At 45.4% G+C, this 25,716-nt stretch overlaps 1 protein-coding gene across 1 annotated transcript in view; it reads left to right on the top strand.

The window, feature by feature from the left end:
• LOC119399564 (uncharacterized) overlaps nucleotides 1–25,716 on the top strand; it is a 111,297-nt gene that overhangs the window by 9,054 nt on the left and 76,527 nt on the right. Inside the window, exon 2 of the mRNA XM_049417428.1 lies at nucleotides 4,823–4,878. Within this exon, the coding sequence (XP_049273385.1) occupies nucleotides 4,823–4,878 (56 nt within the window). The remainder of the gene's footprint in view (nucleotides 1–4,822; nucleotides 4,879–25,716) is intronic.

Genomic DNA, 25,716 nt, shown 5'->3' with positions numbered 1-25,716 from the left:
TCAAATATAGGAAGTCGAGGCGGCATACAGCTAGTCTCCCCGCTTACAGTTGAGAATGGGGGGAATTGGTATTGGTGCATGGAGAGTATGATCAAATACCGCAAAATACGAGGATTAAAGAAGCCCTAAAAAGACTGCACACAACACGAGCTCTGACGTTCAGCGCAAAATTTGAGTTACTTTAGTGAAGCACACTAATGTGTTCGTGTAACGGCCCATTATTGTCGGTTACAGCATATCCATGACGTGATGTAGTGAGCATATTGGTCAATCGGAGTGATCTGTAAATACGCGCCTCACGAAAATGTCTTGATGGCTAAAGCTTGTCGTTCACACTTGGCAATGCGTTTCTGAGAATGTGGGTGAATCGCAGAATTTGCTCGAACAAAGGTTGCTTTCCGCCACACAGGCTAACTGAAGCGTGAAATTTGCGATTCCTACAAAATAGAAAACACCGGTCGCATATGCAATAGTCAGGTTTCAATACATCTCCAGCATAAGTAAGTTTCGTTTTTTTTTCGTTTTTAGATGACCCAATTCATTGGTAGAGCAGCTGCCTTGTATGACACCAAACTACGAGTTATGGTCACCAGTTGCGTATTGCCGTATATGAGCATGTGCAATAAATAGCATCTTAACCTGATCGATCAATTAAATTTTCAATTGAAGTTCATCGCTCGTGTTTTTACAAGTCTTCTTCAACCCTCCTTTGTTCTCGTATATTCGCGTGCATTATTGAAAACAATCTTTTTTTTAAAGTAAGGTGACCATTTAACAAAGGCCAGCCGAACAGACCGGATGAAAGCGCCTCACTGTCGTTATTTTCTGCTACCGCCATCTATCTAAGTTGCTGTCTTGATAGACGCCAGCGTCACGAAGCGTTTTCTGGCTGTCTTATGCCAGCAGTTAGTGAGCACGTTCCCTGAGTCCTTCCAATGTGGGCTAATGTTCTATCATCATGCTTGGAGGCTCGAGTTATGAAGTAAGTCAGCAGTTATCACGTCATTTGTTGCAGAGATGGACATTTTTTAAACATAGATTTTAGCATTTGAGCTCTTTAAGCCCGCCATAATTTGTCCGTCGGAAATAGAAATAATCATCCTCATTAACAGGCACGCGCTCTCTTCATCCTCTTGTTCATCGTCGTCATCTTGGTCATCTCATGCTTCACTCCCAGAACTCGTGCGGCGATTTCTCCGGCGCAGGATATAATAAGATGATGGGCGAGAAAACGAGTGCAGTGAGAGCGAAAAACAGATAGAAAGAAGCAGTAAATTTTTTGGTGAGGCGGGATTCGAACCCGTGTTCCAGAGATCTGAAGGCGAGCATCGTAACCACTCGACTATCCAGGCACGCTAGCATAACATAGCACAGCTTTGTACAGTGTAGTATATGAAGTGGGTGGGCAAGATAAGTGAGGATGAGGAGGACAGATGTGAGGATGAAGAGGAGAAAAAGAAGTTGAAGAGAGTTAAGCGTAGTGTAGGGTGAATCAGAAAAATAGAAATGGAGGAAAAGAGAAGCAATGAAAGCGAGAGAAAGAAATATAGAAAGAGAAATAAAGAAGGAAGCACGAAAGCGAGAGAAAGAACAGAGAAAAAGAGAGATAGAAGGAGAAAGAAAGAGACAGAAAATGAGGTGACAAACAAAGAGGGTGACAAAGGAAAGTGGGGGTGAGGAAGAGAAATGTGAGAGTGAGGATGAGAATAAGGAGGTCGGAAAAGAGCAAAGCTTAACATAGACAGAATGGGTAAGAGAGAAATAGAGGGAAAGGAATGTGGAAAAAGAAAGTGAAAAAGAGAGAGAGAAAAAAAGAAAGATGGAAGGAAAGAAGATACAAGCAAGAAAGAGAAAGAGAAGAAAAATCGAAAGAACAAGAAAGATAAAAAATGGATTCAGGGAGTGAAATATATCAAAAGAAATAAAGGAAGAAAGGAAAAGAAAGAAAGAGAGGAAGAAAGAAGAAAAGCTTAAGAGAAACAAGGAAGGCCGACCAGGTACATTTCGTTCAGGCTTGGCAATAATAGTGCAAAGCTGCTTTAGCTCTTTACGCTTACCAGATGTATGTTGCTTCTCAAGTAGTGCTGAAAGTTTTAGTATTATCGTCACAACCTTTCAGAGTAGCGCTTGACGTTGTTACTTGCCTATTGTCTCAACAAAAAAAGCTGAAAACAGGCCTGCGTCGGTGCTTTGCAAACTTCCCGAGCTAGTTCCCGGACTCAAATCTCGGAGGCCATATTATACATCTGTGCAAATGCCCAGAAGTTCAAAAAATGACAAAATTTGCATAGATATACATATTATAGTTTGATTTCTTGCCTATTTTATTATATGTGAACTATTTTATTTAGAGGAAAAGGCTGCTCACATAATTTTGCTTATACGATCTATGAGTTTGAGTGCTATGTCTGATTCGGCCTTTGCTTACCGATAGAGCATAGCCTTTGATACAGATTTCTTGGCCGCCTTTCTTGTGCTATTTGCGCAGGCGGAAGACTTTAAATCTTCGTCAAATACTTGCTAAAGTTGCTGTGGTACGTGCACAACCAGTCCCTAACGGATAACCGCACGACACCTTTCCGCACGTTCCGCACGTCACCTTTACATTCCAGTGAACATTGCAGTGCTTAACATTCCAGTGCTGACTGGCACGTCCTCTCGGCGAACTTAGTCACCAGGGTTAAGCTCAGCCTTCATGCTTGTAAAACGGTCCAGTAGGTATTTTACGTGACCACCATTCACAGAATTCAAATTCTGAGAGTGATAAATGTAAAAAAATGTATTTTGTGACGCGAAACAACAGTATTTGCGAAGCGTGTAAACGCCATGTCGGTCATTACAGATCGTTGAATGCGAAAAATACAAATTGGTACTGCAAATAATTTAGCTGGAATAGTTATGTGATTCATTAGTATTGTAGGCGGAGAAACTACAGCTTGTATATTTCTTGTAAGTGCATGCTAATGCACTTACAAGAAACTGTCGGTGACTAGTTCATCTCACTGAATTTTAATTAAACATACAACTCAAAGCTTACAGTTCCAGGCCATATATTTCTGCTTTTATCTGTACACATGTATGGCGGATCTAGAAAGTTACTGTAAGAAACTTGTCGAGGTAAGTATTCACTATCGATAGATCACTTTATTGGGACGCTAAGATTGCATAATGTGTGGAAGTCATGGGCGGAAACCTTGGGTTGTACAGCATGCATGGGATACCTTTTTCACACCTTCTCAATGTCTTCCCAAAGATTTGCGCACTGCAGAACCAGAATGCACATTTCAACAATCTTTCTCTTCGCGTTAACCTTTAGCAGCGGAGTCATAACAACCCTACGCCTAGATTCTGTAAGCTGCGCCAACGACGTTCGAATTCCCGAGTTTGTGATTGGCTAGATATACCGGGCTCTCGTATGTTGGGTCATACGTAGCAGCTCTTAGCACAGTCTTACTTCGCACTACCACTATGGCATTAGAATGATAATGGGTTCAAAACAGCGTGCAAAATACTAGAACACAAGAATAAACATATTTGACCAGGCCTTTAGCCTGTATGTTTCTTTCTGTGTTTTGTATTTTTGGCACTGTTTTGAACGCATGGAACCCTTACCAGCAAGTTTAGGCCCATACCCATCTAAAATTAGAACCTTGCAGACCCTATTCATGTGTCCCCATAAATGTTTAACATATCGAAACAGCACACTCAGTTGTTCAGGTGTAAAGCCTTTCATTTGCAGAAGGCTTACTTCCTTGCTGTGCAGGCGGTTTCCTTGATATAGCACACATTGCGATGAGTCAGCGCAGATAGGTTACCACATAAAGTTAAGGGCCCATAGTCGGCAAGTCGTCACAACTATATAATTAGGTGCAACCAGGCAGGCCCTCATTCATACACACATCCACACAAGTATGTACTCAAGACCCCTCCCCACAAACATCGCTCTCTATCAACTAATTTGTACTGGCTTTAAGAATGAGCAATCGCTTGAACAATCAGGTAAGCCGATTGTCGGTGAACTACTCTTTGTAGTATTACGGTTACCGATATATTCACGCAGAAGATAGCATCTGAAACACAGTGATACACAGTTGCTTGGGATCCTTTAAGTACTAAACCATAAGCTGTGCCATACATTCGTGAGCTCTCCAAAACCTGGGAGAGCAAAGCGGGTCCGATCCGTCGCCCAATAATACTAGGTAAACGAGCGCGTGTATCAAGTTAGGCGAGATCCAGAGCCTCGTGACCAAGACGCCCAGTGTAGGTTTCAGGCCAGGCAAAAACCGGCGCTACTCACAAAATTGGCCAAGTAGAAGTATCAGTGCCGCAAAGTTGGTGACGTCATTTTGCTTTACAGTTTGGCATCGGGTTGTACAGCTTTGGTCGCCAATCATGTCAGCGGAGATGAGTGCAAATAAAGCTGGCCGCATTAATGCTTATTTGCTTGCTAATAATAAAATAACGCGCCCATTTACATGAGTGGTTTTTGCCTACTATAAAACTTTACCAAACGTTGTTTTCCGGTCTCTCGTGGTTGACATCATTTCGTCCCATTGTGGCGGTGTAATGAATATATTGTGACGCTTCTAAGTGCGATGGAAACAGGTTAGCTCCCTGCAAGGTGTCCGCATTTCAATGGGGTCGAAATGCAAAAGATTATGTGCACAAAAATGTATGTTTTACTTAAACAACTCCGGGTGGCCGAAATTATTACCCTCTACCCTGTAATAACTAATACGCTTTTATTCACACGACGTTTTTCATGTTTGGTACTTTCGTAATAAACTTGATTCCTAAGCTTACTGACTTCTTCTGGAAACAGATGACACAAGGCACCAACCAAAACATTATAAAGACATTGAAGACAACGTGATGAAGGTAAATATTGGGTGAGAGATGTCCGAAAGGATGTGACTGGCCAGTCTACAATTTTTGGCTATGAGAAAAATATTAGATCCACAGGGATTAGGTCAAATAAATATCTCAGCGAGAATATGAGTGGCCACTTCACTTCATCTATATCCCGGTGTACCAAGAATCACATGAGTATTTACATTGTAAAGTCAGAACTTACCTGAGCTCGAGCAATTTGATTTCAGAGGTATACGCTCAAAATGTTACTGCACTATCATAAAATACTTAGGCACTTCCTTCTGTAGAGCAGGTATCACGATTTTTACGGTGAGAAGAAAGTATATAACCCACTACAAACCGTATACGCAACGCAAACCATCATTTGGTGGGTCAGAAGGCGAGGCACATTGATTTACATTAAGGCAGCCAAAGTGCGAGGGGTGAGCCTAAATCATCACATGAAGTGATGTTGAAACCTAAATGCAAAATAAGGCAGTCTGTCGTAGGAGTAATAACGAGAAGTCATATACCGTGACTGGAAAACTTGACGAGGTGAAGACAGGATATGCTGTCCGCTATGAGTGGTAGATAAACTGAATAATACGGGAAAGCTTCCGGACGGGATAAGGGGCCAATGATATAGTCCTCACTGGCACTTGTTAGACGGGTGAAACACCTTTGTAAGTAACCGTGTGTTGAGGGAAGCCTGTGGAATCAGTGCAACAGACACTGCATAGAACACAGTTAATAGTACTCTTAAGATAATGGAAGTAGGTAGAGGCAAGTTGCACAACACCCGCACAAGAGTATATCGCACAATGCACCTGGATGTGGTCGTGATGTGAGTGTTCCGGACTTACAAGGAAACAAGTGTATAATGCCTGGTGACAATCACAAGGCGAGTAGATAGAAGAAATAGCTAGGGTTTTAGCACTACTAACTGGAGTAATGACTTTAAGGCTAAGGGTGTGCTGTTGTGGGTCAGTTCAAAGCATGACTTTCATATCGGATATGCGCGCGCCGCTATGAATTAGAGCCCTATTTGTCGACGTCGACATTACAGAGGTTTTGATTAGTGGGTACGCCTATTACACGACGCTAGTTTTGCGTTTTCACAGCAGCAATATTGGAGCGTATAATTACATATATTACATTGGATATATTACATTAGAGCATATATTACATTGGAGCGTATAAATTTATGAAATACGAAAATAATGAACAATATTTGCGAGAGAAATTAGCAGGTATGAAAGTGTGGTCTCTGTGATTATATGCAAGGCTCTGCTATGCTTTCTGTGTTTTTTGTAACAACGTACAAGCAGTATTTTCTGCACACTTATTTTTCACTGGGCTTACTTTCCTTGAAAAATGTAGGGGCAGCTATTTAACTAACATTTTTGTTTTGGTAATAACGTTAACTGAGTTGCATGCCGTGACCCTCAGCAGGAATAAAATCGAGTACGGCCAGTAGCATTTACGCGCACTTATCGCACAATCTGAACTTTCTCGAAGCATGCTGTTGCAGTTCGTGTTATTGCTAAGCGCTTGAACCGTGTCCTCGCATCTCCTATGTTTTGATCAAGCCTCATTACGTCAAGCAAGAAGAGCTGCAATAGCATCCATATGTCGAAGTTAGTGTCGAGCTTGCTATATTCTACTGCCTAGAATGACGGTGCCATACTTTTATCGAGCAATGCTTGCATGCTATGGGTACGTATGTACCACCACCACATAAACTAACTATAGATGAAGACAACACGTGGTTTTCATGCAGTGTGCTATAAGTCGCCTTCGTCGTGTGAATAAAGAATATTTTGTTACTGGATTCCACTCGTCACAGTTTTGATACGACACTAGAGCCGCATTTTGATTTTCAGGGTGTTTAATGAAAGGCGTATGCCAGGCGTCGTGAAATTTCGTACACGTACTAAAGGCACATTGCTTTTGTACCTATTGCGCTTTGTGAGCAATGCTTGTTGTAAGACTAGGATTGGGCATCTTGGTACACCATGATTAAAAGAGCACATCAGCGCGAGGGACAAAATGGGACAGAAGAGAGGACACAGAGCACTGTGTACTCTCTTCTGGTCAGCGCTCTGTGTCCTCTCTTCGGTTCCCTTTTGTTGTTTCCGCTGATATGCACTATTATTCACGTTGTTATAAAATGTGCATTCTAATTTTCATGTATAGATCCTCAATGGAACGGAAGTCGTTACTGTAGTTCGTGGTGTTTATCAGGTGAAGCCATATCCTATCTGTATGCGGTCTGTCAAGATGGATTCATCATTTAGTCGCGAATTTCACCATAACATGTCCTACAAGGACAAGGTAAGCCCACATTGCATCCATACCTGTGAACATCAGTTTCAGAAGTCTTCCATGCTATCTGAGAGCTACTCACAATACAGTAACTGTTCATACGACACAATATTATATACTGAATCAAATGCGGACATGGTTTTTCACAAAAAGAAGCACTTGCGCTTCATACACAATCCCCAAATCTAACTTGATTACATTGTCCTGCCTTCACCCACAACCATTCTCCCATGGTGTATTCAGTTGTCTTCGCTTCTACGATACATTTTTATTTTCATGAGACTTTCGTCCTGTGGTACGCCGTGCAATCATTTGGAAGGAAATACGCTTTGCCAATTTATGTAATCAGCTCCTCAGAGAGCTAGTAGAGTTTTCAGCAGAGAGTACCTAAATACAAAAACTGGCTGGGTTCTCAAAAGAAGTCTCAAGCTGACTTGCCTACATGTGAAGGCGTGCTTTAAAATTCTAAACGTTTCCTGATTGCGCGAATACAGTTTTGGTTGTGCTTTTCTGTATTCTACTCCAGCTTGCATCCAGCTCCTGTGTAGTTTATAAGCTACCAATAGGTATTGCACTCAATCATGTTGTTTACATGAGACATAACAGGATCTTGTAGCTTACTGTCAGCATGTACAGCTTTGTGAGAAATAATGTATGAGTTCAGGAACTGTATCTCTTTCATTTTTGATCACTGTTGAATCATGTTGGTCTTAGGCACTGGTAAAGCTGTGGCGTATGCTTTCGTTTGGCCTTCTACTTATGGGCTGGAAAATAACAATTAGCAGCTATATTTCTTGACTGAGTGTTTGATTTAGATTACCTCCGCTGGTAGTATATATGTTATGTCAATTAACTATTGCCAATACCACTGCCCAAAATGGTATATTAGATCCAATTATGACCACTTATTCACATTAGGGATGTTTTCTGTCATACTCCGCACGTATATTGTGAGGAGAAGGTTTATATTGAACGCGAAGCATTTCTTAGCGGAGCAAAGGTACTTTGACTGTTGCTATCTATCAAGCCGCCCACGTTCTCGGTGGTCTCGTCTTCATCTCCTTAACTTGACACATACCTAAATTTGCAACACAAGACATTAGCGCACGAAGGACGCGATTAACAGGTCATGACATCAATAGCGTGGCACACTTGTACGTACGTCATGAAACCCTTTCTCACATTCACGTGTGGCACATACCCGCATGCCACAGCTCGCGGAATGCGGGTATGAGCTAAAGGAGATTCACACTTTAAATCAACCTAGGAATGGCGATTACAGACTGTGGAAACCTTAACGCGATATCGTTAAGGAGCCTGCATCCCAGAAACTCCGGTACTGGCGCAGGCCATATATAATAGAGGGAAAAATCAGATCGACGCTCTATTGCAAAACCCAGCGCCACTGGGTACCAGCGTCCACTGCCATGCCTGATTATGGGCCCAGCGTCGCGCTGGATACTGGGCCGCTGGAGTGGCGTTTTACTGGGAGGCGCTGGGTACTCAAGCGCAAAACGGCTCTACAGCGTTAAAACAGCGGTGCCTACGTTCCCTGCGTAAATATATTAGTAAAGAAAGTCATATAGAAAGCATTAGTGCAAAAAGTCGTATTAAAAAAAATCTCCACCACGAGGATTCGAACTCGCCACCTCTTCATCTTCAATCGAGTACTCTACCACTGCACCACGCTGAAACACGTCAGCGTCGCTGTAAAAGGGCTAGTCAATACAGTAAGACTGCGTTTCGTTTCATATTTCGGTGTTGTGTATTCAAGGAAGACGCGATCTTCCTTTCCAAATCACGCTTGCTTCTTTATTAGACACAAACAAAGGGTGACCGGCAACGAATGAAATGCCCAAAATGGGACGAGCGCTAGGTTTCTTTAAGAATTCCCGTTTTAACTCCGAAAAATATCAAACGGATCGAGGAGCAGGGTACAGTTTGACGGCTGTTACTGCCGATTTTTAACAGCTGTTTCTCGCCCTTGCTGATGATGAACATGTACAGAAGCTTTATGATGACTCGTTCGATAAACACGCGCCTACACGAATTCATACTGAGTATTTTTCTCTCGGGAGCGACGATATTACTGCGGGGCGGGCGTGTCTGTATTCTGACTTGCAGTTCTATCGATACGTACAACTATAAAACCGCTCCGCAAGAACAAATACAATTAGTTGGGAAAAGATGCCGGTGTGTTTGTTCACTAACGCGTACCAGTTGACAGGTATGTGTTCTGACGTATGAGTCAGAGAAGTACCGGCGAGTGCGGCCGGCTGCTTTCGGTGTGCTTTCGGTGAGCCTGCGTTTGCTGCTGAAAGCGCGTCGCAACGATGGTCATCGCTCTTTGTGCGGACACCGTACACAAGAAAAAATGGTTAATTTAGGTTAACGGATGTCCAGACTATACTTTACAGTAAATCTTACACGTTGGAATTGCGTGTACTTAAACCAAGAAGCGCCGGTGGCATGTAGACGGACTCGGCCGGTACGCTAGGCCTAACACTCGCTGGGATCCGCACTAGGTAGGACCGATCGCGGCGCAGATGAGTTGCGATGGTTGAAGTTTCTCCATTTTAGCCTCGAAACCTTTTTAACTGTTACCTAACGTATAGCTGAAGTAAGTGGAAGTGCAAGAATTGCCCGAGATGCGTTTCCGGTGTGGCGATATCGAACGACGGCTGTTTTTCTGGCCTCCGTTGGGAGAGGTCGCGAAGCCAGCGCTCATTTACTTCTTTTCAGACCAGCGCCTCCAGACTATGAAGTCAATACCGCCACACATCATGGATGCAAAACTGATATATATATATATATATATATATATATATATATATATATATATATATATATATATATATATATATATATATATGAGCGGCTTGCACAAAATGTGTATGCCTTGCTGCTAAGCACATGCTCCGGAAAAATTAACGACGTTATTGGCACTGCATGAATAAAAAAGGCGTGGTAGAAAGCAAAATGATCAGTGTTGGCTGCTTTGGGTTATTAACATATATTTCTCCCCATTCGACAGGGAAACATTAAAAGCGACCGCGATTTCACATATATGTCATATCATGTATACCATGAAAATAGTGCGCATCTCCTGGTCTTTTTCTGCCAAGCTAGAATTTGTGACACACGTTTGGGACCCGTTCTAAGTGCATCTATCGGTACCATCGAATCAGACATTCGATATTCAACGGTACCAAAGCATTCCGCCGCGCACGATACTGAAAGCAGCGCGCGGCACTGGCAGAACAGTGCAGGCTCCAGTATGTGCCAGCGCACGCCAGTGAGAATTCCAGCGTCTCCAGCGCTTCCCAGTGAGCGCCAGCGTCACAGCGGCAAAGCCACTGGCTCTACCAGTGCGACCCAGCGCTTTCACAGTGCTTTCTCCGGAGTCCTAATGAATACGAGCGTGTACCAGTGTTCCCAGTGCGGTCCAGCTCCAAGAAACGTACTGGTATCACGCTGGGGGCACTGGAATGGCGCTGGTTTTTGCAATAGGGCTCAGAATAAAAATCGCACGCCTTGAATCGGTATCGAATCCAAGCACTCGGTGCATTCTGCGGTGTAGTAAAAGGTCCTATCTGAGAACCACGCCGGTTCTTTAAACTGCATAGGAAAAAAAATGTTGCAGTTGCTTAGCTCGGCTATGCGAGGATATCGTAGCGTTAGCAAAGGCTCAGCTAAATATCCTTAGCTTTCTTGATTGTCTAGAATTTGCTTGATTATCATGCTTACTGCTGCTCCAATGACACACACATGGTATACGTATTATGTGGCACATGTTTATTTATATCGCCAGGCAACTACTTCGGGATCTGATGAGTTAAGCTTTTCCGCTCTTCTGCGCCGTTGAGCACCATTTGCGCTCTCGTTCTCCATGACTATACCACACTGGCAAACACCAGTCAGAGGCGCTATCAAGCGGCTCTAGCGCAGTGTCAGACGGCGACTGCACAGCGAAGGCGAATAGCTGCGCGCGCACGCCGCCAATACGTCTGCCAAGGCTACGACGTCACTCCTCTCAAAAGCTCAGTACGGCGGCGGCGAGTCGCGCGCGGTGGCGGGGGAGTGCGCGGGAGTTGCCGGCTCCGGTGCGTGATATCACTGATCCTCGAGCATGCGCAGAGCGGCTCTTGAGGATCCACGCGAAACTGGCTCGGCTAGGCCAGTGTAGCTAACGCTACAAAAGACCCTACAAATGCATCAAGTCAGGCCAACGTAAATCGTGATTATAATGTTGGCTATCCGCTGTCATAACAATGTATAAACATTACATGTGAACTCTTATGACTCGACAAGCGTATGATAGTCCATCGTTTCTCGAATGGGAGGAGTACGCTGGGGACCGCTGCTTGTGATGTTCACATCGCAAAGAACCGTGCACTTTGTTTCGATGAAACTGAAATATGTGTCCTAACGTGCGCGACGACGTATCGCCGGACCTTAAGGTAATATTTGGGCGTCAGTGTGGTCGGCTTTCATGGTAAGCCCACGATGTCACCATAACTACTCAATGTGCACGAAGACATTCGTGTAACCCGCAACGCTTAGCTCAAAGAAATCGAAAAATTAAGGCAGCTTTGCCCAGAGGTATCATGCTTGACGGAAGTGCGGAGCTGGATAGCCTTTCTGGTTTCGCTTTGGTTATCTCTTACTTTTTTTCTCCATTCCTTTCTTTTTCTCTTTTTTCGTTTTTTCTCTCTTCGTTCCTCTCTTAATTTCTATTTATTTCTTCCCCTCACTTTTTCCTTCCCTATTTTTTCTTCCCCTCACTTCCATACCTTTTTTCTTCATTTTTCTTTCTATCTTTCGTTTATTTGTTTATCTCACTTTTTCTCGTTTGCGTCTTCTTTTTTCTATTTTTATACGTTGTTTTGTCTGCGTTACGCCGAGTGACGACAGCGTACGCGTTTATCGTGATCAAGGCGCTCGAAGAACAAGAGGAAGAAGAGTTCTCCTTGGCCCGAGCGCGTGATCGGTATGCTACAATTGGCTATGCTGTTCGTGCTTTTGCCTGCGTTAGGCCAAGCTACGACAGCATACGATGATAGCATGCGACGGCACACAACAAGCCGGGCTCCTAAGTGCTCCGCAGTTACGAAAATGTTATATAGACTAATCCCATTAGATTTACTCTAGAATGTGTGGGATGTGCTGGAATTCTTTTAGACATTAGAGTAGATGTGTTAATGTTGTGTTATAGCCACATGATTGCTTCGTTTTCCAGGGGCGTGGAAAGCACATCAATCAATGGCACACGAGGTATGTATCTAGACGTCCCGCTAGGATCAGAATAGGTGGCCTAAAGACACAATAACATAGAGTCCCACAGCGAAGCAGCATCTCTGAATGATTTTTGTATTATGTTAAAGGTATCTGTAACTTGGTTAAGATTTATATTGGAACAACTGTTCCGCCTTGTTTTTTGCCTGTTGCCACTTTTACATAGGTAGTACTGTTATCATCAAAAGTACACAAGCTTGCAATATCAAAACTTTCCCGAACGTCGCTGCACACGTGCATAGTGATGTGGCGATGTGCCTGGCATTGCCTTGTCGGTTGCCGCTAAAACTGTCGTGCGCTTTGGGGTAAGCGAACTTATTGTATCATTCAGTTCTCCTTGGTTTGATTAGCTTTCTTCGTGTTGTTTGGAGTCGCAATATGTACATTATGGGGAATAGATCGATACATGTAGAACAGCTGTACAGTCACGTATTGCTTGCTCAATATGACACAGTATTATCGGCCACTTTGTTAAATCCCGACAAAAAGGCAATTTCTAGCGTGGAATACCTTTTTGAGATTTGTCCGATTGCCTTTTCACGAGTTGTGGTGTCTGTTTAAGATTGTGATTATGATTGGGTTCCTGAGACGTACCTCCTGACTATATTGTGATTATATATTGTAAGACCCGAGATATTATCAACGCGGATAAATTTATTACTTAAAGCTCACAAAATCTTTCATAAATTCTCCAATGACTACTTGACCTGTGGTTCCGCCTACAAATCGCTTATCGTCGCTGCATGAACGGATCACACGCCAACAGGCCAATTTCACCCTACATGTCAAGTCACTAAAAAACACTTCGTCCATGAATGGCAAGACAGCGCTTGATATAACAAAGGCATATTTTGTCATAAATATTCAGTGCACCTCGGGCGTGTAGCGGTTATGGTGCTTGGCTGCTAACTCGAAGGTCACGGGCTGGATCCTCGCCATGGCGGCCGCATTTCGACGGAGGTAATATGCTACAGGCCCGTGTACTCTATGATGTCAGTGCACGTTAAAGAACACCAGATGGTCCAGAATTCCGGAGCCCTCCACTACGGCATGCCTCATGATCATGTTGCAGTTTTGGAACGTAAAACCGCAGATAGTATTATGATCTCGAATTTCAACAGTTCTGTTTCAGAGCACAGATTGTTCAGCAGCGCTAATTTGAGTGTACAGGCACTATAATATTATTGTTGCAGAGCCGGAAGTTCGAGCCACAATGTGCTGCGAGAAGTGGTAAACCGAATAAGATCAAGAGGGGAAAAAGCAACAACAAATGTATGCTATGGTCCACATTTACTAGAACGTCCCGAACACGCCAATTATTCGAGAAAGCTCACAGCTATCATGTCGAGCATTACTGTGCGGGCTGCATTTAAGAAGTGACAATTTCGATTGTTTTTTTCAGACACCGCTCGCACCGACGAGCAGTAAAATAATCATACAGTGTGGAGGGCTCGCTGCTATGCTGCAGGTAAAAAGAGCTGGCTTACTGGAGCCACCGTGCTCCCACTCTTCAGCGCCCTATTCAATAACCAACATTAGAACAACTTTTACTAAAATTATTCGTATATGACTTTGCGCCCTTAGAGCCGAAATCGCTTGATAAAAAATATCTTTTAAGTTGCTGTCGCGCCCGCGCCGCCACATCACCTAGGGCTGCAGGGCAAATGTGTTGGCCCACTCGACTGTACATATTTCTTTCTTGAGAAAAAAAAGTGAAGCAACTAGTGCTGCGCATATGCGCGAGTTTCTCCTAACATATTCCATTTTTTTTTCTCAGACAAAGCGAATAGAGTGAAGGAATAATTCAGTTTATTTGACGGGCCCACTATCTGGCAAATGTGTGAAGGTGGGAGGCTATATACATAACTTCTAAGCATGTTGGAGCTCTCTTTCTTCCGCGGGCCAGCGTAGGCGGTCGTCCAGCAGACCAGGCTGAGAGGTACTTAAGGGGAGGAGGGAAGGGTGGTCAGGCATTCTAAGATGTGTCTCTCGCCCTATTAGCCTGCATAAAACTATAACATCTCGCCCAGTGTTCCATCTTACATTCTAAGATGCATGAGTGTAGTTTCCGTACCTAGCAGTGCAACGAGAGCCGCCTTGAGAAGGCCAATAGAACACTGGTGCAAGCGGGTCCAGAACGCTTGCAGATTTTTTCAAGAGTTTGTCCCAAGTGCGACGTCTGACTTTCCCTCAAAATATTAGATGCGCTGCGAGCAAGATGGTAGGGGTATGCGGAACTGTGGTCGCTTGAGGAGCATATGCAGTACCTCTGGATAGATCCGCCGCCGCACCAGGTTGTGTAACTGGGAAAGGCGCGCGAAAAAGGAAAGGTGAGAGAGTTAGTGCGTGCCTTGTTGGGAGAGTGTTGTGTTGGCCATCCTACTGAAATAGGTTAGTACCTAGTGTACACAGGAATATTTCTTAATGATAGCGCTCGTAAATGATAGCCTGGCCACTAAAACACTGATCCGTGCAAGGATACAAATGAATACATTGCCGGGATCGTAGAAGTGTCCATTTCTTCGACGACTGTGTTTTGGCAACTGAACGCACGAACCAAATGAAAAGGAAAACATGGAGGGAACTTGAATCGGTCTCCATGCCGTACTGCTCGCCAGTGGGGCGTTCACGCGCGTAATGCAAGATTAATATTACCATTGCAGTACTGACCATTCCATTATTCCAAGTTTTAGTCTTACGTCACAGTGACTTCCACATAGGTGCAGACTTGGATGTCTTTCACAGGTATACTTTCTTAACCTCCATCCAATGAATGACTCTGGCGCATATGACACATTATGAATGTTAAACAATGGCTGGCTTTCCCGCAGTCGAGAGTAGACGCACGCTTAAAATGGCTACCGGCAAGTCAGATTGGTTGGAAATTACAGAAGGTATAATCTTAAAAATGGCATAGTGCATGCTCGCAAAGTCATGCCACACCACACCATACATGGTATTATTCGATACGGATGTCATTGTTTCTTGTCAGTGAGTGGGACAAATCGTGGACTTTGCCTAACGCATGCGGCCATGACACAGTGCACAACTGAAAGCTTACTGAGCCTTATAAAAAACCTGATTTGAGCTGATGAAGTACAGGGGATATCGCGTCATGCAGCGTGGTGCCATCACTCCGCTATGGCGCAAAACCCAGGCCGGTAAAGTAGGTGTTCGCTGGTGTTGTAAAGTGCACAGGCTAACATTCATAACCGCTGTTGCGCCATGGCGTTGCCGACCCCGACCACCGATGCCAGTCGCGGTTCTCACGCTTCTCAGCGACAACGAACATTCCAGAATGAAGGGTGAAACTTCAGCGCTCGGCGCACCTGTGGTGTCACCTCTTCGCCGCCATGCAGGTCTTCTCACGAGGCCGGCCTTAACCTGCCCAGGTGCGACTAAGTTGTGTCAACGAGCCGCCAATTCTCTAATAATAGTCATCGGAGGTGTCAGTCATAAACCTTTAAGCCCTACGTCGGCAACTGTTAGTGACCTTTGAAAGCACAGGCGTGCTCTTCAATATGCGCATGCTAGTGCTGCAGTGTTGGTGGAATCCTGGCCACCACGTGAAGAGGAGAAAAATTGGGTGCATCCAAACCTTGGTATTTAATATGACGCACTGAAGAGCGCCGTCGCCGGTTTACTGAGGTTGGAAGAATGTAAATATTTGTACATAAAGGAGCTTCTTCCATCAACTTGTCCTGGTGATTGCTCCGGGCCCGATGCCCACACAACAGCCACGCAACCCCTCCCAACACCACCAAAGGATAGCAATCAAGCGTATGGTGACTTCTATATGCCTTAGGAACATTGTTATTGTCTATAATTGAAACCTGTCTATTAAAAATGACAAACAAGTACAGTGTAGTGGAAGGTGCACCATTTGTGTTATTGGGAAAAAACGTTGAAATGTAACAGGGAAGCAAACTGCTAACACTTTTTTCGCAATAACTAGCATATGTTATGCTGTCCTGTCGAAACGTTTGGGTGCCAGAAACCGCTATTTTAAAACACTTGGGCTGATTACCCTGATATCTCGTGAGCCACACCTCAGCGTTCGCCGATAAGCACGCCTAGTGTTTCGGCGTCCAGTTCGCATTCAGGATCATCGGGCCCTGCGCCGGCAAGGCGTTGAACCATGGGACCCTTAAGAGGATGACGTCGCGGCTAGTATGCGCCGCCCTAAAGGAACATTGCTTCACGTTTAACGTTCACGAAGGAACGGTCTCCGTCGATTAGATCATCTCCTGTCTCGAAGGAACGACTGGTAGCGAAGGGGAGCTGGTCTTGCAGAAACTCGGTGCTTTGAAGTTCTTGGTGTCGACGAAGACAGCAGGACAAGCCACCAAGCAGAATGTGTACTTTATTTTGCAGGCTTTCACTTGTTTCTCGATGAGCCGCTGTTGCCTTCGCTGCCCTCTCGCTCGATCTGCTTGCCGATCGAACGGTTCATGACAAGAAAGTACGATGTAAAGAAGAACCATAACTTTATTTGGGTGGCCTTTATATTCTGAACAGAACTTGAAATGGTGCATATCCTCGCCGCACAACTATATCCTGGAGGGCGGGTTTAACCAGAGGCGCGTGGTGCGCAACATACTATGCAAACATGCAGATGCACACACAAATAAATATGAAAGCATTTTAAGGCAGATGTCTCAGGCTCCAAGACTGGCAAAAAAACTCTACTGAGCAATTGACGAAAATAGGAACTTGACAATTCGCGCAGGTGATTCGTGCTCATCAATGCCAGCCCCATTACGGCGATGAGGCACTGATACAGGACAGAACCGCTGTTAATGATCCGGATGAAGTTCAATAGGTGTGGCGAGCATACTTTGCACATTTGTTTGCTATAAATCATGGCGCATAGAATGAGCAGTTTTGTGCTATTTGGGTTTCTTTGCTGGTTTGCCATAGCTATGTTCGGAAGACGTATTTTAAGTATGTGCAGAAAATGGTAAAAAAATGGCTTGTCCTCAAACCAATGAGTGCATCGATGGCACCAGACCCAGTGGAATACTCACGGGAGTTTATCCGCCTTTATTAAAGGCCTTGGGAAATGCGATCATGGATCTCACCAATCTTTGTCAAAACCACAGTCCTTCCACGAAGGAAGGGTGACTTGTTGAAAGACTGTAAGTGTCTGATTCAAAATCGTGAATGCCTAGCAACCACAGAACAGGGGCTATAAGTTAGGAGCTTGCGGCCTTGGAGGAGCTTGCGGCCTTTGTTGGAGGAGATTTTGACCCCTTGTAATCATGCACAATGCCTGGGCGTTCCGTGTTAGCGCCCCTTAAACTTATTAGATACCTTTCCGCATATGCCAATGAAAAACAGATCTCAAGAGCACTTCTTTATTTTAGTCACGCCGAAGCATTCGACAGTGTGGAACACAGCTATATCATCTCTGTTTTGCGTTTCTTTGCCCTCCAAGAACAGTCTGTGCGATTGTACAATAATCTATAAGGATCTAACAAGTTGCCTGTATGTCAACAATAAAGTCACCAGAATCTTTTCAGTGCAGAATGAACTAAGGACGCACTGTCTTTTGTCCCCGGTATTATTCATTTTGTGTTTAGAACCCTTCATTGAAAAGGTTGTAAATTGGAAGCTTACAGCGGGTCTCGCGATGTCAGGCAATGATTCCGTCATTTTTTTTTGCGTATGCCTAAAATATTTCGGTATAATTTCGTAACTTGTCTAGGTATCGTACATTCCTTGATGTGTCTGTTGAGTATTCGAACTGTCTGGTGCGCTTTTGAACACAGCCAAAAGTAAGGCATTGGGTTTTGGGAGCTTTTAGAACTGCTGCCAGTGGATGTCGTATATTTTGATGTTGAGTTGTTGGGCATTTACATTGAAGCAGGGAATGTGTATAGAAAGTTCTGGGAAGAAGTTACTTCGAGGTCCGCAGACGTCATATCAACAGCCACAGAGTTCAACCTTTCATTAACGGTGGGAGCAGGAGTCATGACGACGCCGGCGTGCGCTTTTGCGTTCTACATGGCACGCAATGCACTTCTTTCTCGCCGTGTAACAAGAAGACTCGCCTCCATTTTGGGAGCCTTTCTCTGGGCGGAAAATCAGCAAACGTTCAAAGGAAATATTTCGAGCTTTCCGCAAGCTGTGGGTGGTTGGCCCTCCCAGACATGCCAACGTTCACATTTTCACTGGCTACAAAAACAACGCAAAAGTTCTTTGATGATTATTCTGGGTATGGGCTACAAAGACTGCAGCATAGACTAAAAGAAGCTTTGACGAAGACTTTGCACATTAGACCGTGGAATGAAGCACGCTAATATTTTACAGAGCAGCTTGTGGCAAAAAAAAGCCAAGCCTGCGCGCAAAGCGCAGCACAGTCACAGCGAAAGCTGGAAGAGCGGCACTTCTATACCCCGTTATAAACTCTGCTCTGGCTAATGATACAAGTACACTAGCAACGTGCCCACTACGCCACAAATCATATTTTTTGTGAAAATGGGATGCACCCACCACGACATTACTCGCCATTCTACGGAGAAGCGAGGTACCATCTGTAAGGCATTATGTGGATTTTTTTATGCGACCTTTGATGACGTAGAATTATGGCGGATCCCTTTGCAATGTGTTGGAAGCATTCGACAGCCCACCTGCAAGCTACCAGATAGCTTGCATACTCCGCTCTTTCCTAGACATAAGACGGTATAACGCCCTCATAACCACAAAAAACCACAACTGGCCCAATCATCCACCCTCCTAAGTTACTCTCCTAGACGCGCCGCCCTGCGGCCTTCCCAGGTCGCTTTGATACTCCACTCTTTTTTTGTAGCGTCTTTTGACGGCTCTCCCTTTGGTAGACCGCCCCCCCCCCCCTTTCTTCGTTTTTCCCCTTTTTTTCTCTCTCCTTTTCTTTTCTTTTTTTCTTTTCCTCTTCGCAGGTCCCCTGAACCCTGAGCGCCATTGCAAACTTTCTTGAAATGATGTGGCAAGGGCTACACTCCTCTCTCGAGTTTTCTCTTTTCAGGCTGGAATCACCAATAGCGACAAGCGCAACCGCTGTACGTGACGTCAGCACTAACCCTTTAAAACTAACACGCCAAGGATGACACGCCGCCTTTGACAAAGATAGGTCCACCTATCGAAACGTCGGCCAGCCAGCTCTGAGGCACTTTCCCCTGTTTGGAACCTATCCCACTCTGTGTATCCATCTGTCGGCTCCCTTGTTGACCTTAAACAAACCTTTGTGGTAAACCTTAACGGTGAAAGCGTTATCAGAGAATGAGGTGTGATAGCCAGAAGAGCGTCGCATATTGAACGCAGAACGCAGAACACGGCCGGACTAGAGGGAAACGCAAAGCGCGTCGTGCCGCCCCTGTATCCCGGCCGCGATGTTTCTCGCATCCAGCGTAAGCGGAGAACGGGGTGTTACAACCAGGCGAGGCAGGTGCGCGCCGCAGAGCTATTTTTGGTTTGGATTAGCGTGATGCAATGAGCGAGGCCGACACTTTTACGGCGCTTGGACTAAGATCGCCACCTCGCGATATGTTAAGGCATTGACAAAATTGAACTTCTATTGAAAACGCGCCGAATGGGACGGACGTGTAACGCGTTGCAGGTGGTAATCTCGGAGGCCACAGTAATGACAAATTACTTTACTTAACCGCTTCCAGGGGGCAACACCATCCCGCCGACCGGGAAAGTGGTAGATAAAAAAGGCGCATTTGTAAAGCCTCAAGAGTCTGTGACCGTGGCGCAGTGGATAGCGTGCCCGGCATCTGTTATCGCGGACCGAGCGGTCGTGGGCTCGATGCCTGTTCACCGAACTTTTTTTCTTCGCCATCTGATCGTGTAAACGTTTTCGGCGTCTTTTCCGTGACGGAAATACGTCACTGAACTCTTGGTAGACCCCGGCATAAAACACGTTCGTGTTAAAAATAATCAAGTGGAACAAAATGGAAATGATCGCGCTGTAATCGCGTCCTGACAATTTGCGTAAGCTTGAGCGGTTCAGAATGTGGAGGGCATTGCCTACACGTGAGAGGCTAGCACAATGTGGACTAATTCCAAATGACCAATGTCCCAACTTTTGCAGATGGAAGACAATAAAACATGTGTTATTGGAGTGCTTGGTGGATTCAGGCGTCTGGCACATAGTACAACGCCTCTTTGGCATTCGTGCATCACGCAGGCAAAAAAATCGGGGGCTCTTTGCATTTGTGGTCGTTACAGTCACCTTGTACGTACTGTGGTGGCGACGCTCTTTAGCAGAAGGGCGCCGCAAGCGTCATAAAGGTGCTTATTTCGCATTCGAGAAAGTACACCTCATTGGTTTGAACTACCTCGATGAGAAGCTGTGAAAGCCCGCAGAAGTGGCTTTTTATCGACGATAGCGCACACTGTTCTTTAAAGTGAGGATGGGACAACCGGAGTTTCCAGTGGTCCCGTACTAAGAAACCTTACACTGTAATATGCATAAATACGTGATAGTCTTCAATATGTGAACAATTTATTTTATATAGTCTTTAATATGTGAACAATATGTGAACAGTTTACTGTTTCCGTAATTTGTGCGCATCTGGATATACAGATATACACAACGGCTTTGGTGTTCCTATGTGAAACGTACGTTTGCACTGTTTTTACTTGTTTTGTTTGTTTATATAAGATACATGTGAAACAAAATGTTCCCTTTTGGTTCTTGCCACGATGCCGGTCATTCCAAGGTCACCGCCAACGGCAGCTGATAGCACTTCATGATTAAACGTCCTTCAATTCATAAATGTTATTCAGGTGAAACCTTTGTTTTGCATTTGTGTATCCACAGGTTTTCATTCTTCTCTCTAATTGCAATATTTCTAAAGTTATGAAAAGCCAGAGAGAGAGAGAATTTATTTGAAGGCAGAGAGGTCGGCCTGAGCTAGTGCGCTCTAGCCTGCTACTCTGCACAGGGGAAGAGGGAAAGGGGAAAAAAGGAGTGATGAGGGGTGATGATGGGGAGAGGAAAGAGTTATGCGTATATACAATAATACAATAACCACGTGACATAGTGGTTTCGCTATAGTCTTGTGTCCAGTTCTGTGCTCATGAGAAAATCTATCACAGCCTTGATAGCAGTTGGTGACTTTGTCTGGTCGCACATAGCTGACAAAATACCCGTCTCACTTAGTGTTGCCACACCGATTCCTGCCAACGTTGAAGCAAGTGTATTACGTTGCGACACGTAAAGTGGGCAGTTACAAAATATATGTGCTGTTGTTTCATGCACTTGGCATCGTTCACAGTTCGGGCTGTCCGCACGGCGGATGAGGTGTGCATAGCGGCGAGTGAATGCAACTCCCACACGAATCCGGTGTAGCAAACTGGCGTTGCCTCGGTTCATTCTAGCCGGCAGGCGAAAAGTCATTTCAGGATCTATTTCCCGCACACGCCTGTATCGATGGTCTGGCTGAGACCAATAAGTGGTTATGCACTCGCACATGAGCAATCTCAATGAAGAGTTCACGTCACCTCGCGTGTACGGTACTTTCACGTCGGTGGGGGTGTTAGAGACAGCAGCTCTTGCTTCAGCATCAGCAAGCTCGTTGCCTGCCAATCCACAGTGTCCAGGAATCCATTGCAATGTAACTGAATGACCGATCTTCTGCGCAAGGTCGAATGCGTGAATGATTTCTAAAGCTAGTGCATAATATTTTTCCCCTTCTTGAGCAAGAGTCAATAGCTTGTAATGCGGATTTTGCGTCTGATAGTATCGTCCATTTACGTGGTGATTGTCTGGACACGAATTGGATAGCTTCCCGTATCGCAACAAGTTCTGCAGCTGTTGAAGACGACCTGTGATCTAATTTGTACTGCCGGGAGGTACCCAGATGCGGGATCACAAAGGCCGCAGTCGAAGCGCACGGAGTCACAGATCCATCGGTGTATGTGTGCAGAGTGTCGTCGTATCGTTGAGTCAAATATGCCAAGGTGAGTTGTTTGAGAAGAGCACAAGGAACACGACGCTTCTTCGTAATCCCGGGTATTTGAAGGGACACCAGTGGCCTGTTCAGCGTCCACGGGGGCACTGCGGTGAGGATGACTGGTGTAAAGTCAGAAGGGATGATGTGCCTGTGTGTATCGAGGCATGGTGAGTAGGTGCAGCCTGGTCGATCTCTCTGGAGCGAAGACAAGGGATGGTTTGCGTGTCGAGTCAGCAGTCGAAGGTGGACTCGAAGGGGCTCACAAGACAAGTAAACCTCTATAGGGCATGTACGTGATTCATCTATGGTGCCAGAGGTTGTTGTACACCTTGGTAGCCCTAGGCACGTTCGCAGCGCTCGCGCTTGAAGGCTCTCCAAAGTACGGATGCATGTTGCATGCATACTCGAGAGCACAGGTGCACTGTACCGTACGAACAATGCCTGGTACAACTGCAGGAGACTCTTCTCAGAGGAGCCCCATCTTAGTCCTGCTACAACTCGAAGAACGTCTACAAAACTAACAAGCCATTGATCGCAGCCTATCTTGGACGAAGCATGTCGCTGCGCTACGGACCAAACTTATAAAAAGCCAGCAATAGAACAAAACCAATACCGTTCACATTGCAGAAGCGAGTTGTCTACTTCATCTGACAGCTTCCGTTTGTATAGCTCTATGGTAGAAGTCCCTGGAGCTTCAACAGCACTTAAAGATATCAGAATGTGCATTACACTACGCGGCGAAGTGAAATGCGCAAATGACATCAAAAGGTTACAATTATGAAAACAGTAGAACTACTGGACTCTACGAGCGACTGTAATCACAAGGCTATTCGTTTTTTATTTTATTTCATTACAGCGAAAGCTCTATTACGCTGTCTCCCCATGTGAATAATTGCTTCACAATGACCTTTAGCCACCGGTGTGCAAGTGTTACAGGCCTCACACCAAGCCACGCGATCCGTGGCGTAGAGGCGTCCCAGTAGCTCTCGCTGGGAACCTGGCCAGACGAAGGTTTAACGGCTGCTTATTCGCTCACTACTCAGACTCGCCATGAACAACCCACCGGCTGGACTGTCTGCGTGCGCTTCAGTGCAAGCGACAGGCTGAATCCAATCATCCAGTAGATAGAGCTAAACGGCAGGTGGCGAAATCTCAAACAAATGCTGAGTTTTCACTGAAACACCGGAGCGAAGATATGCTAGATTCGTCGCGTATCAAGCTGCTTACCCAAAGCGGAAGGTGCCAAGGCTGAAGTTACTGCTGCCGCTATCATCGTTCTGCAAGTTCAGCAACGCGAGCATGGAGAAGGAGCCCACTTTTTCTTGAAACGCTGTGTGCGCAGTCTTTGGAAAACCATGACAAACATACTTTTCGTTCGTAATAACCGGGTTTCGAAGTGTGTGACATCAGCCATTTTTTGTCTCCCTGTGCGTGTATTTTTGATCTCACCAACGGCCGCGAGCGCATTAAGACGGTGTCATATGTATGATCACGTACACGACATAGATAATATGATGATTTTTGTGCTCTAACCTGTCATTTGTTTTATTGCGATAGCAATTATATGGACAGTTTCGACGGGTTTTTGCCGTCGCCGTCGCCATCTTTCCCTCCCGTATGAAGTCCAAATTGATAAGATCCCTCCACGCATGGTATGTTCTACCGTGGGTAAAAGCGCACGAGTGGAGGTTACGGGTGAAAAACAGCGCTAAAAAGACGGGACAAGAAAGGACACGAGACCACGGCGCTGACTAACAACCAAATGTGCTTTATTCCTTCAGTCAGCATAAATATACTTCACCACTAACGTAATGAAAATACAGAAAACTCAGCCTGCGCAGAGGCAGTAAGGCGATCAACGAGACATGAATTCTATCTCCTTCGGAAAGAGGGAAATCGAGGGGAAGCTTATCGAGGGGAGTGGAGGTGACGAACGCGGCCGAAGCAGAGATCAAACGAGCCAGCCCATTTTCGTCGCTCGGAAAGTGCATGTGGTAACATCACCTCGCTCGGGAGGCCTGCCGTCGAAGCAGACAGGAAACGCCCGCCCGTCTTTAACGACCATGAAAACATGCGAGGATGGGGAGGGTGGTGTCGCGCGAGCAGCAGCTTTGAACTTTGAACCTAGGTGCTCGGTCGCGATCACTGGCGCGCACGCTATCTCGACAGCCATAACAGCAGGTGGCTCGTATACCCTTCTACGTGCTGCGCGCTCAAAGCGAAGTTACTATGCGGAGAGCATCTCCGCCTGGAGCGGCCGTATTCTCTTACACCAGCTTTTTGTAGTTATGCGAGATCGGATACAAAACAGTTAGCTGCCAGCCCCACTTCGTATAACACTACAATTTGTTGCTATCGCATTCTTTGCTTCGCGCTTGCGGTGAAACTGTGCCTTTTTTGTCATACATCATTGTCTTGTCATGCCACTTTCGCTGTATATTACTTAATATGATGTTTCAGTTCCGAGGATTCTTAGCCGGTGTGTCCCAAATGTCCTGCGTTTTTTAGTGCTCTCCAGTTTTTTCGGATCTCCAGCCGCCGCTAAGGTGAGCACAAAAGAGTGCACGATCTGGGGTACGCTGGCCTCTTGATAGCATCGGCGCGAAAACACTCTTATGTAACGGCCGCGGCAGCACAAATAATTAAACGGATAGATAGATAGATAGATTTCGCTAACGAATGCACCAAATTAAAAATCATGAATTACTTGTTAAAAAAGTCACACCATCTCCCGCTAAAGGGGACCACGAGACAATGCAAAGCAGCGTTTCGGCATGTAGAGCCCGCGTTTCAGAGGGGGAGTGGAGAGGGGACGTTGAGAGGGAAAGGGGAAGGAGAGGGCAAGGGGAGATGGGAGAGGGGAGGTGGATAGGAGGAGGTGTGTGGAGTGGGCTTGCGCATGCGCAGTATGTGTGGTCACGCGGCACACCACCACCACCACCGGATTAAACTCCGCTATAAGATGCTTCGCATCTAAAATGCGGCGATGATCTGTTGCTACACAGTAAACCACTTTAACCCATTAAGGGGGTTTTGCCGTGTCTATAACAAACACCCTTACACCCTAGGAAAAGGGTGTTCTCACGTATTAATACACCCATACCATAGGGTGTTTCCAATAGCCTAAACACCCTTATCACTAAAAATGTGAAAAAAATTGGCCGCGTATCCGCGTGCTTCGCCGCAAATGTCGTCTAAAGACGATAGAAGAGGCGCTGCGTGAGATATGGACGCCATCTGGAAATACGTCGGGAAACATCAGTGCTGTGTTGCGGGCTGGTAGTCCCGGCGCAGCAGCAGGCGA

The sequence above is a fragment of the Rhipicephalus sanguineus genome, chromosome 7 (assembly GCF_013339695.2).
Source record: "Rhipicephalus sanguineus isolate Rsan-2018 chromosome 7, BIME_Rsan_1.4, whole genome shotgun sequence".
NCBI lineage: Eukaryota > Metazoa > Arthropoda > Arachnida > Ixodida > Ixodidae > Rhipicephalus > Rhipicephalus sanguineus.
This window is presented reverse-complemented; position numbering and strand designations above follow the sequence as displayed.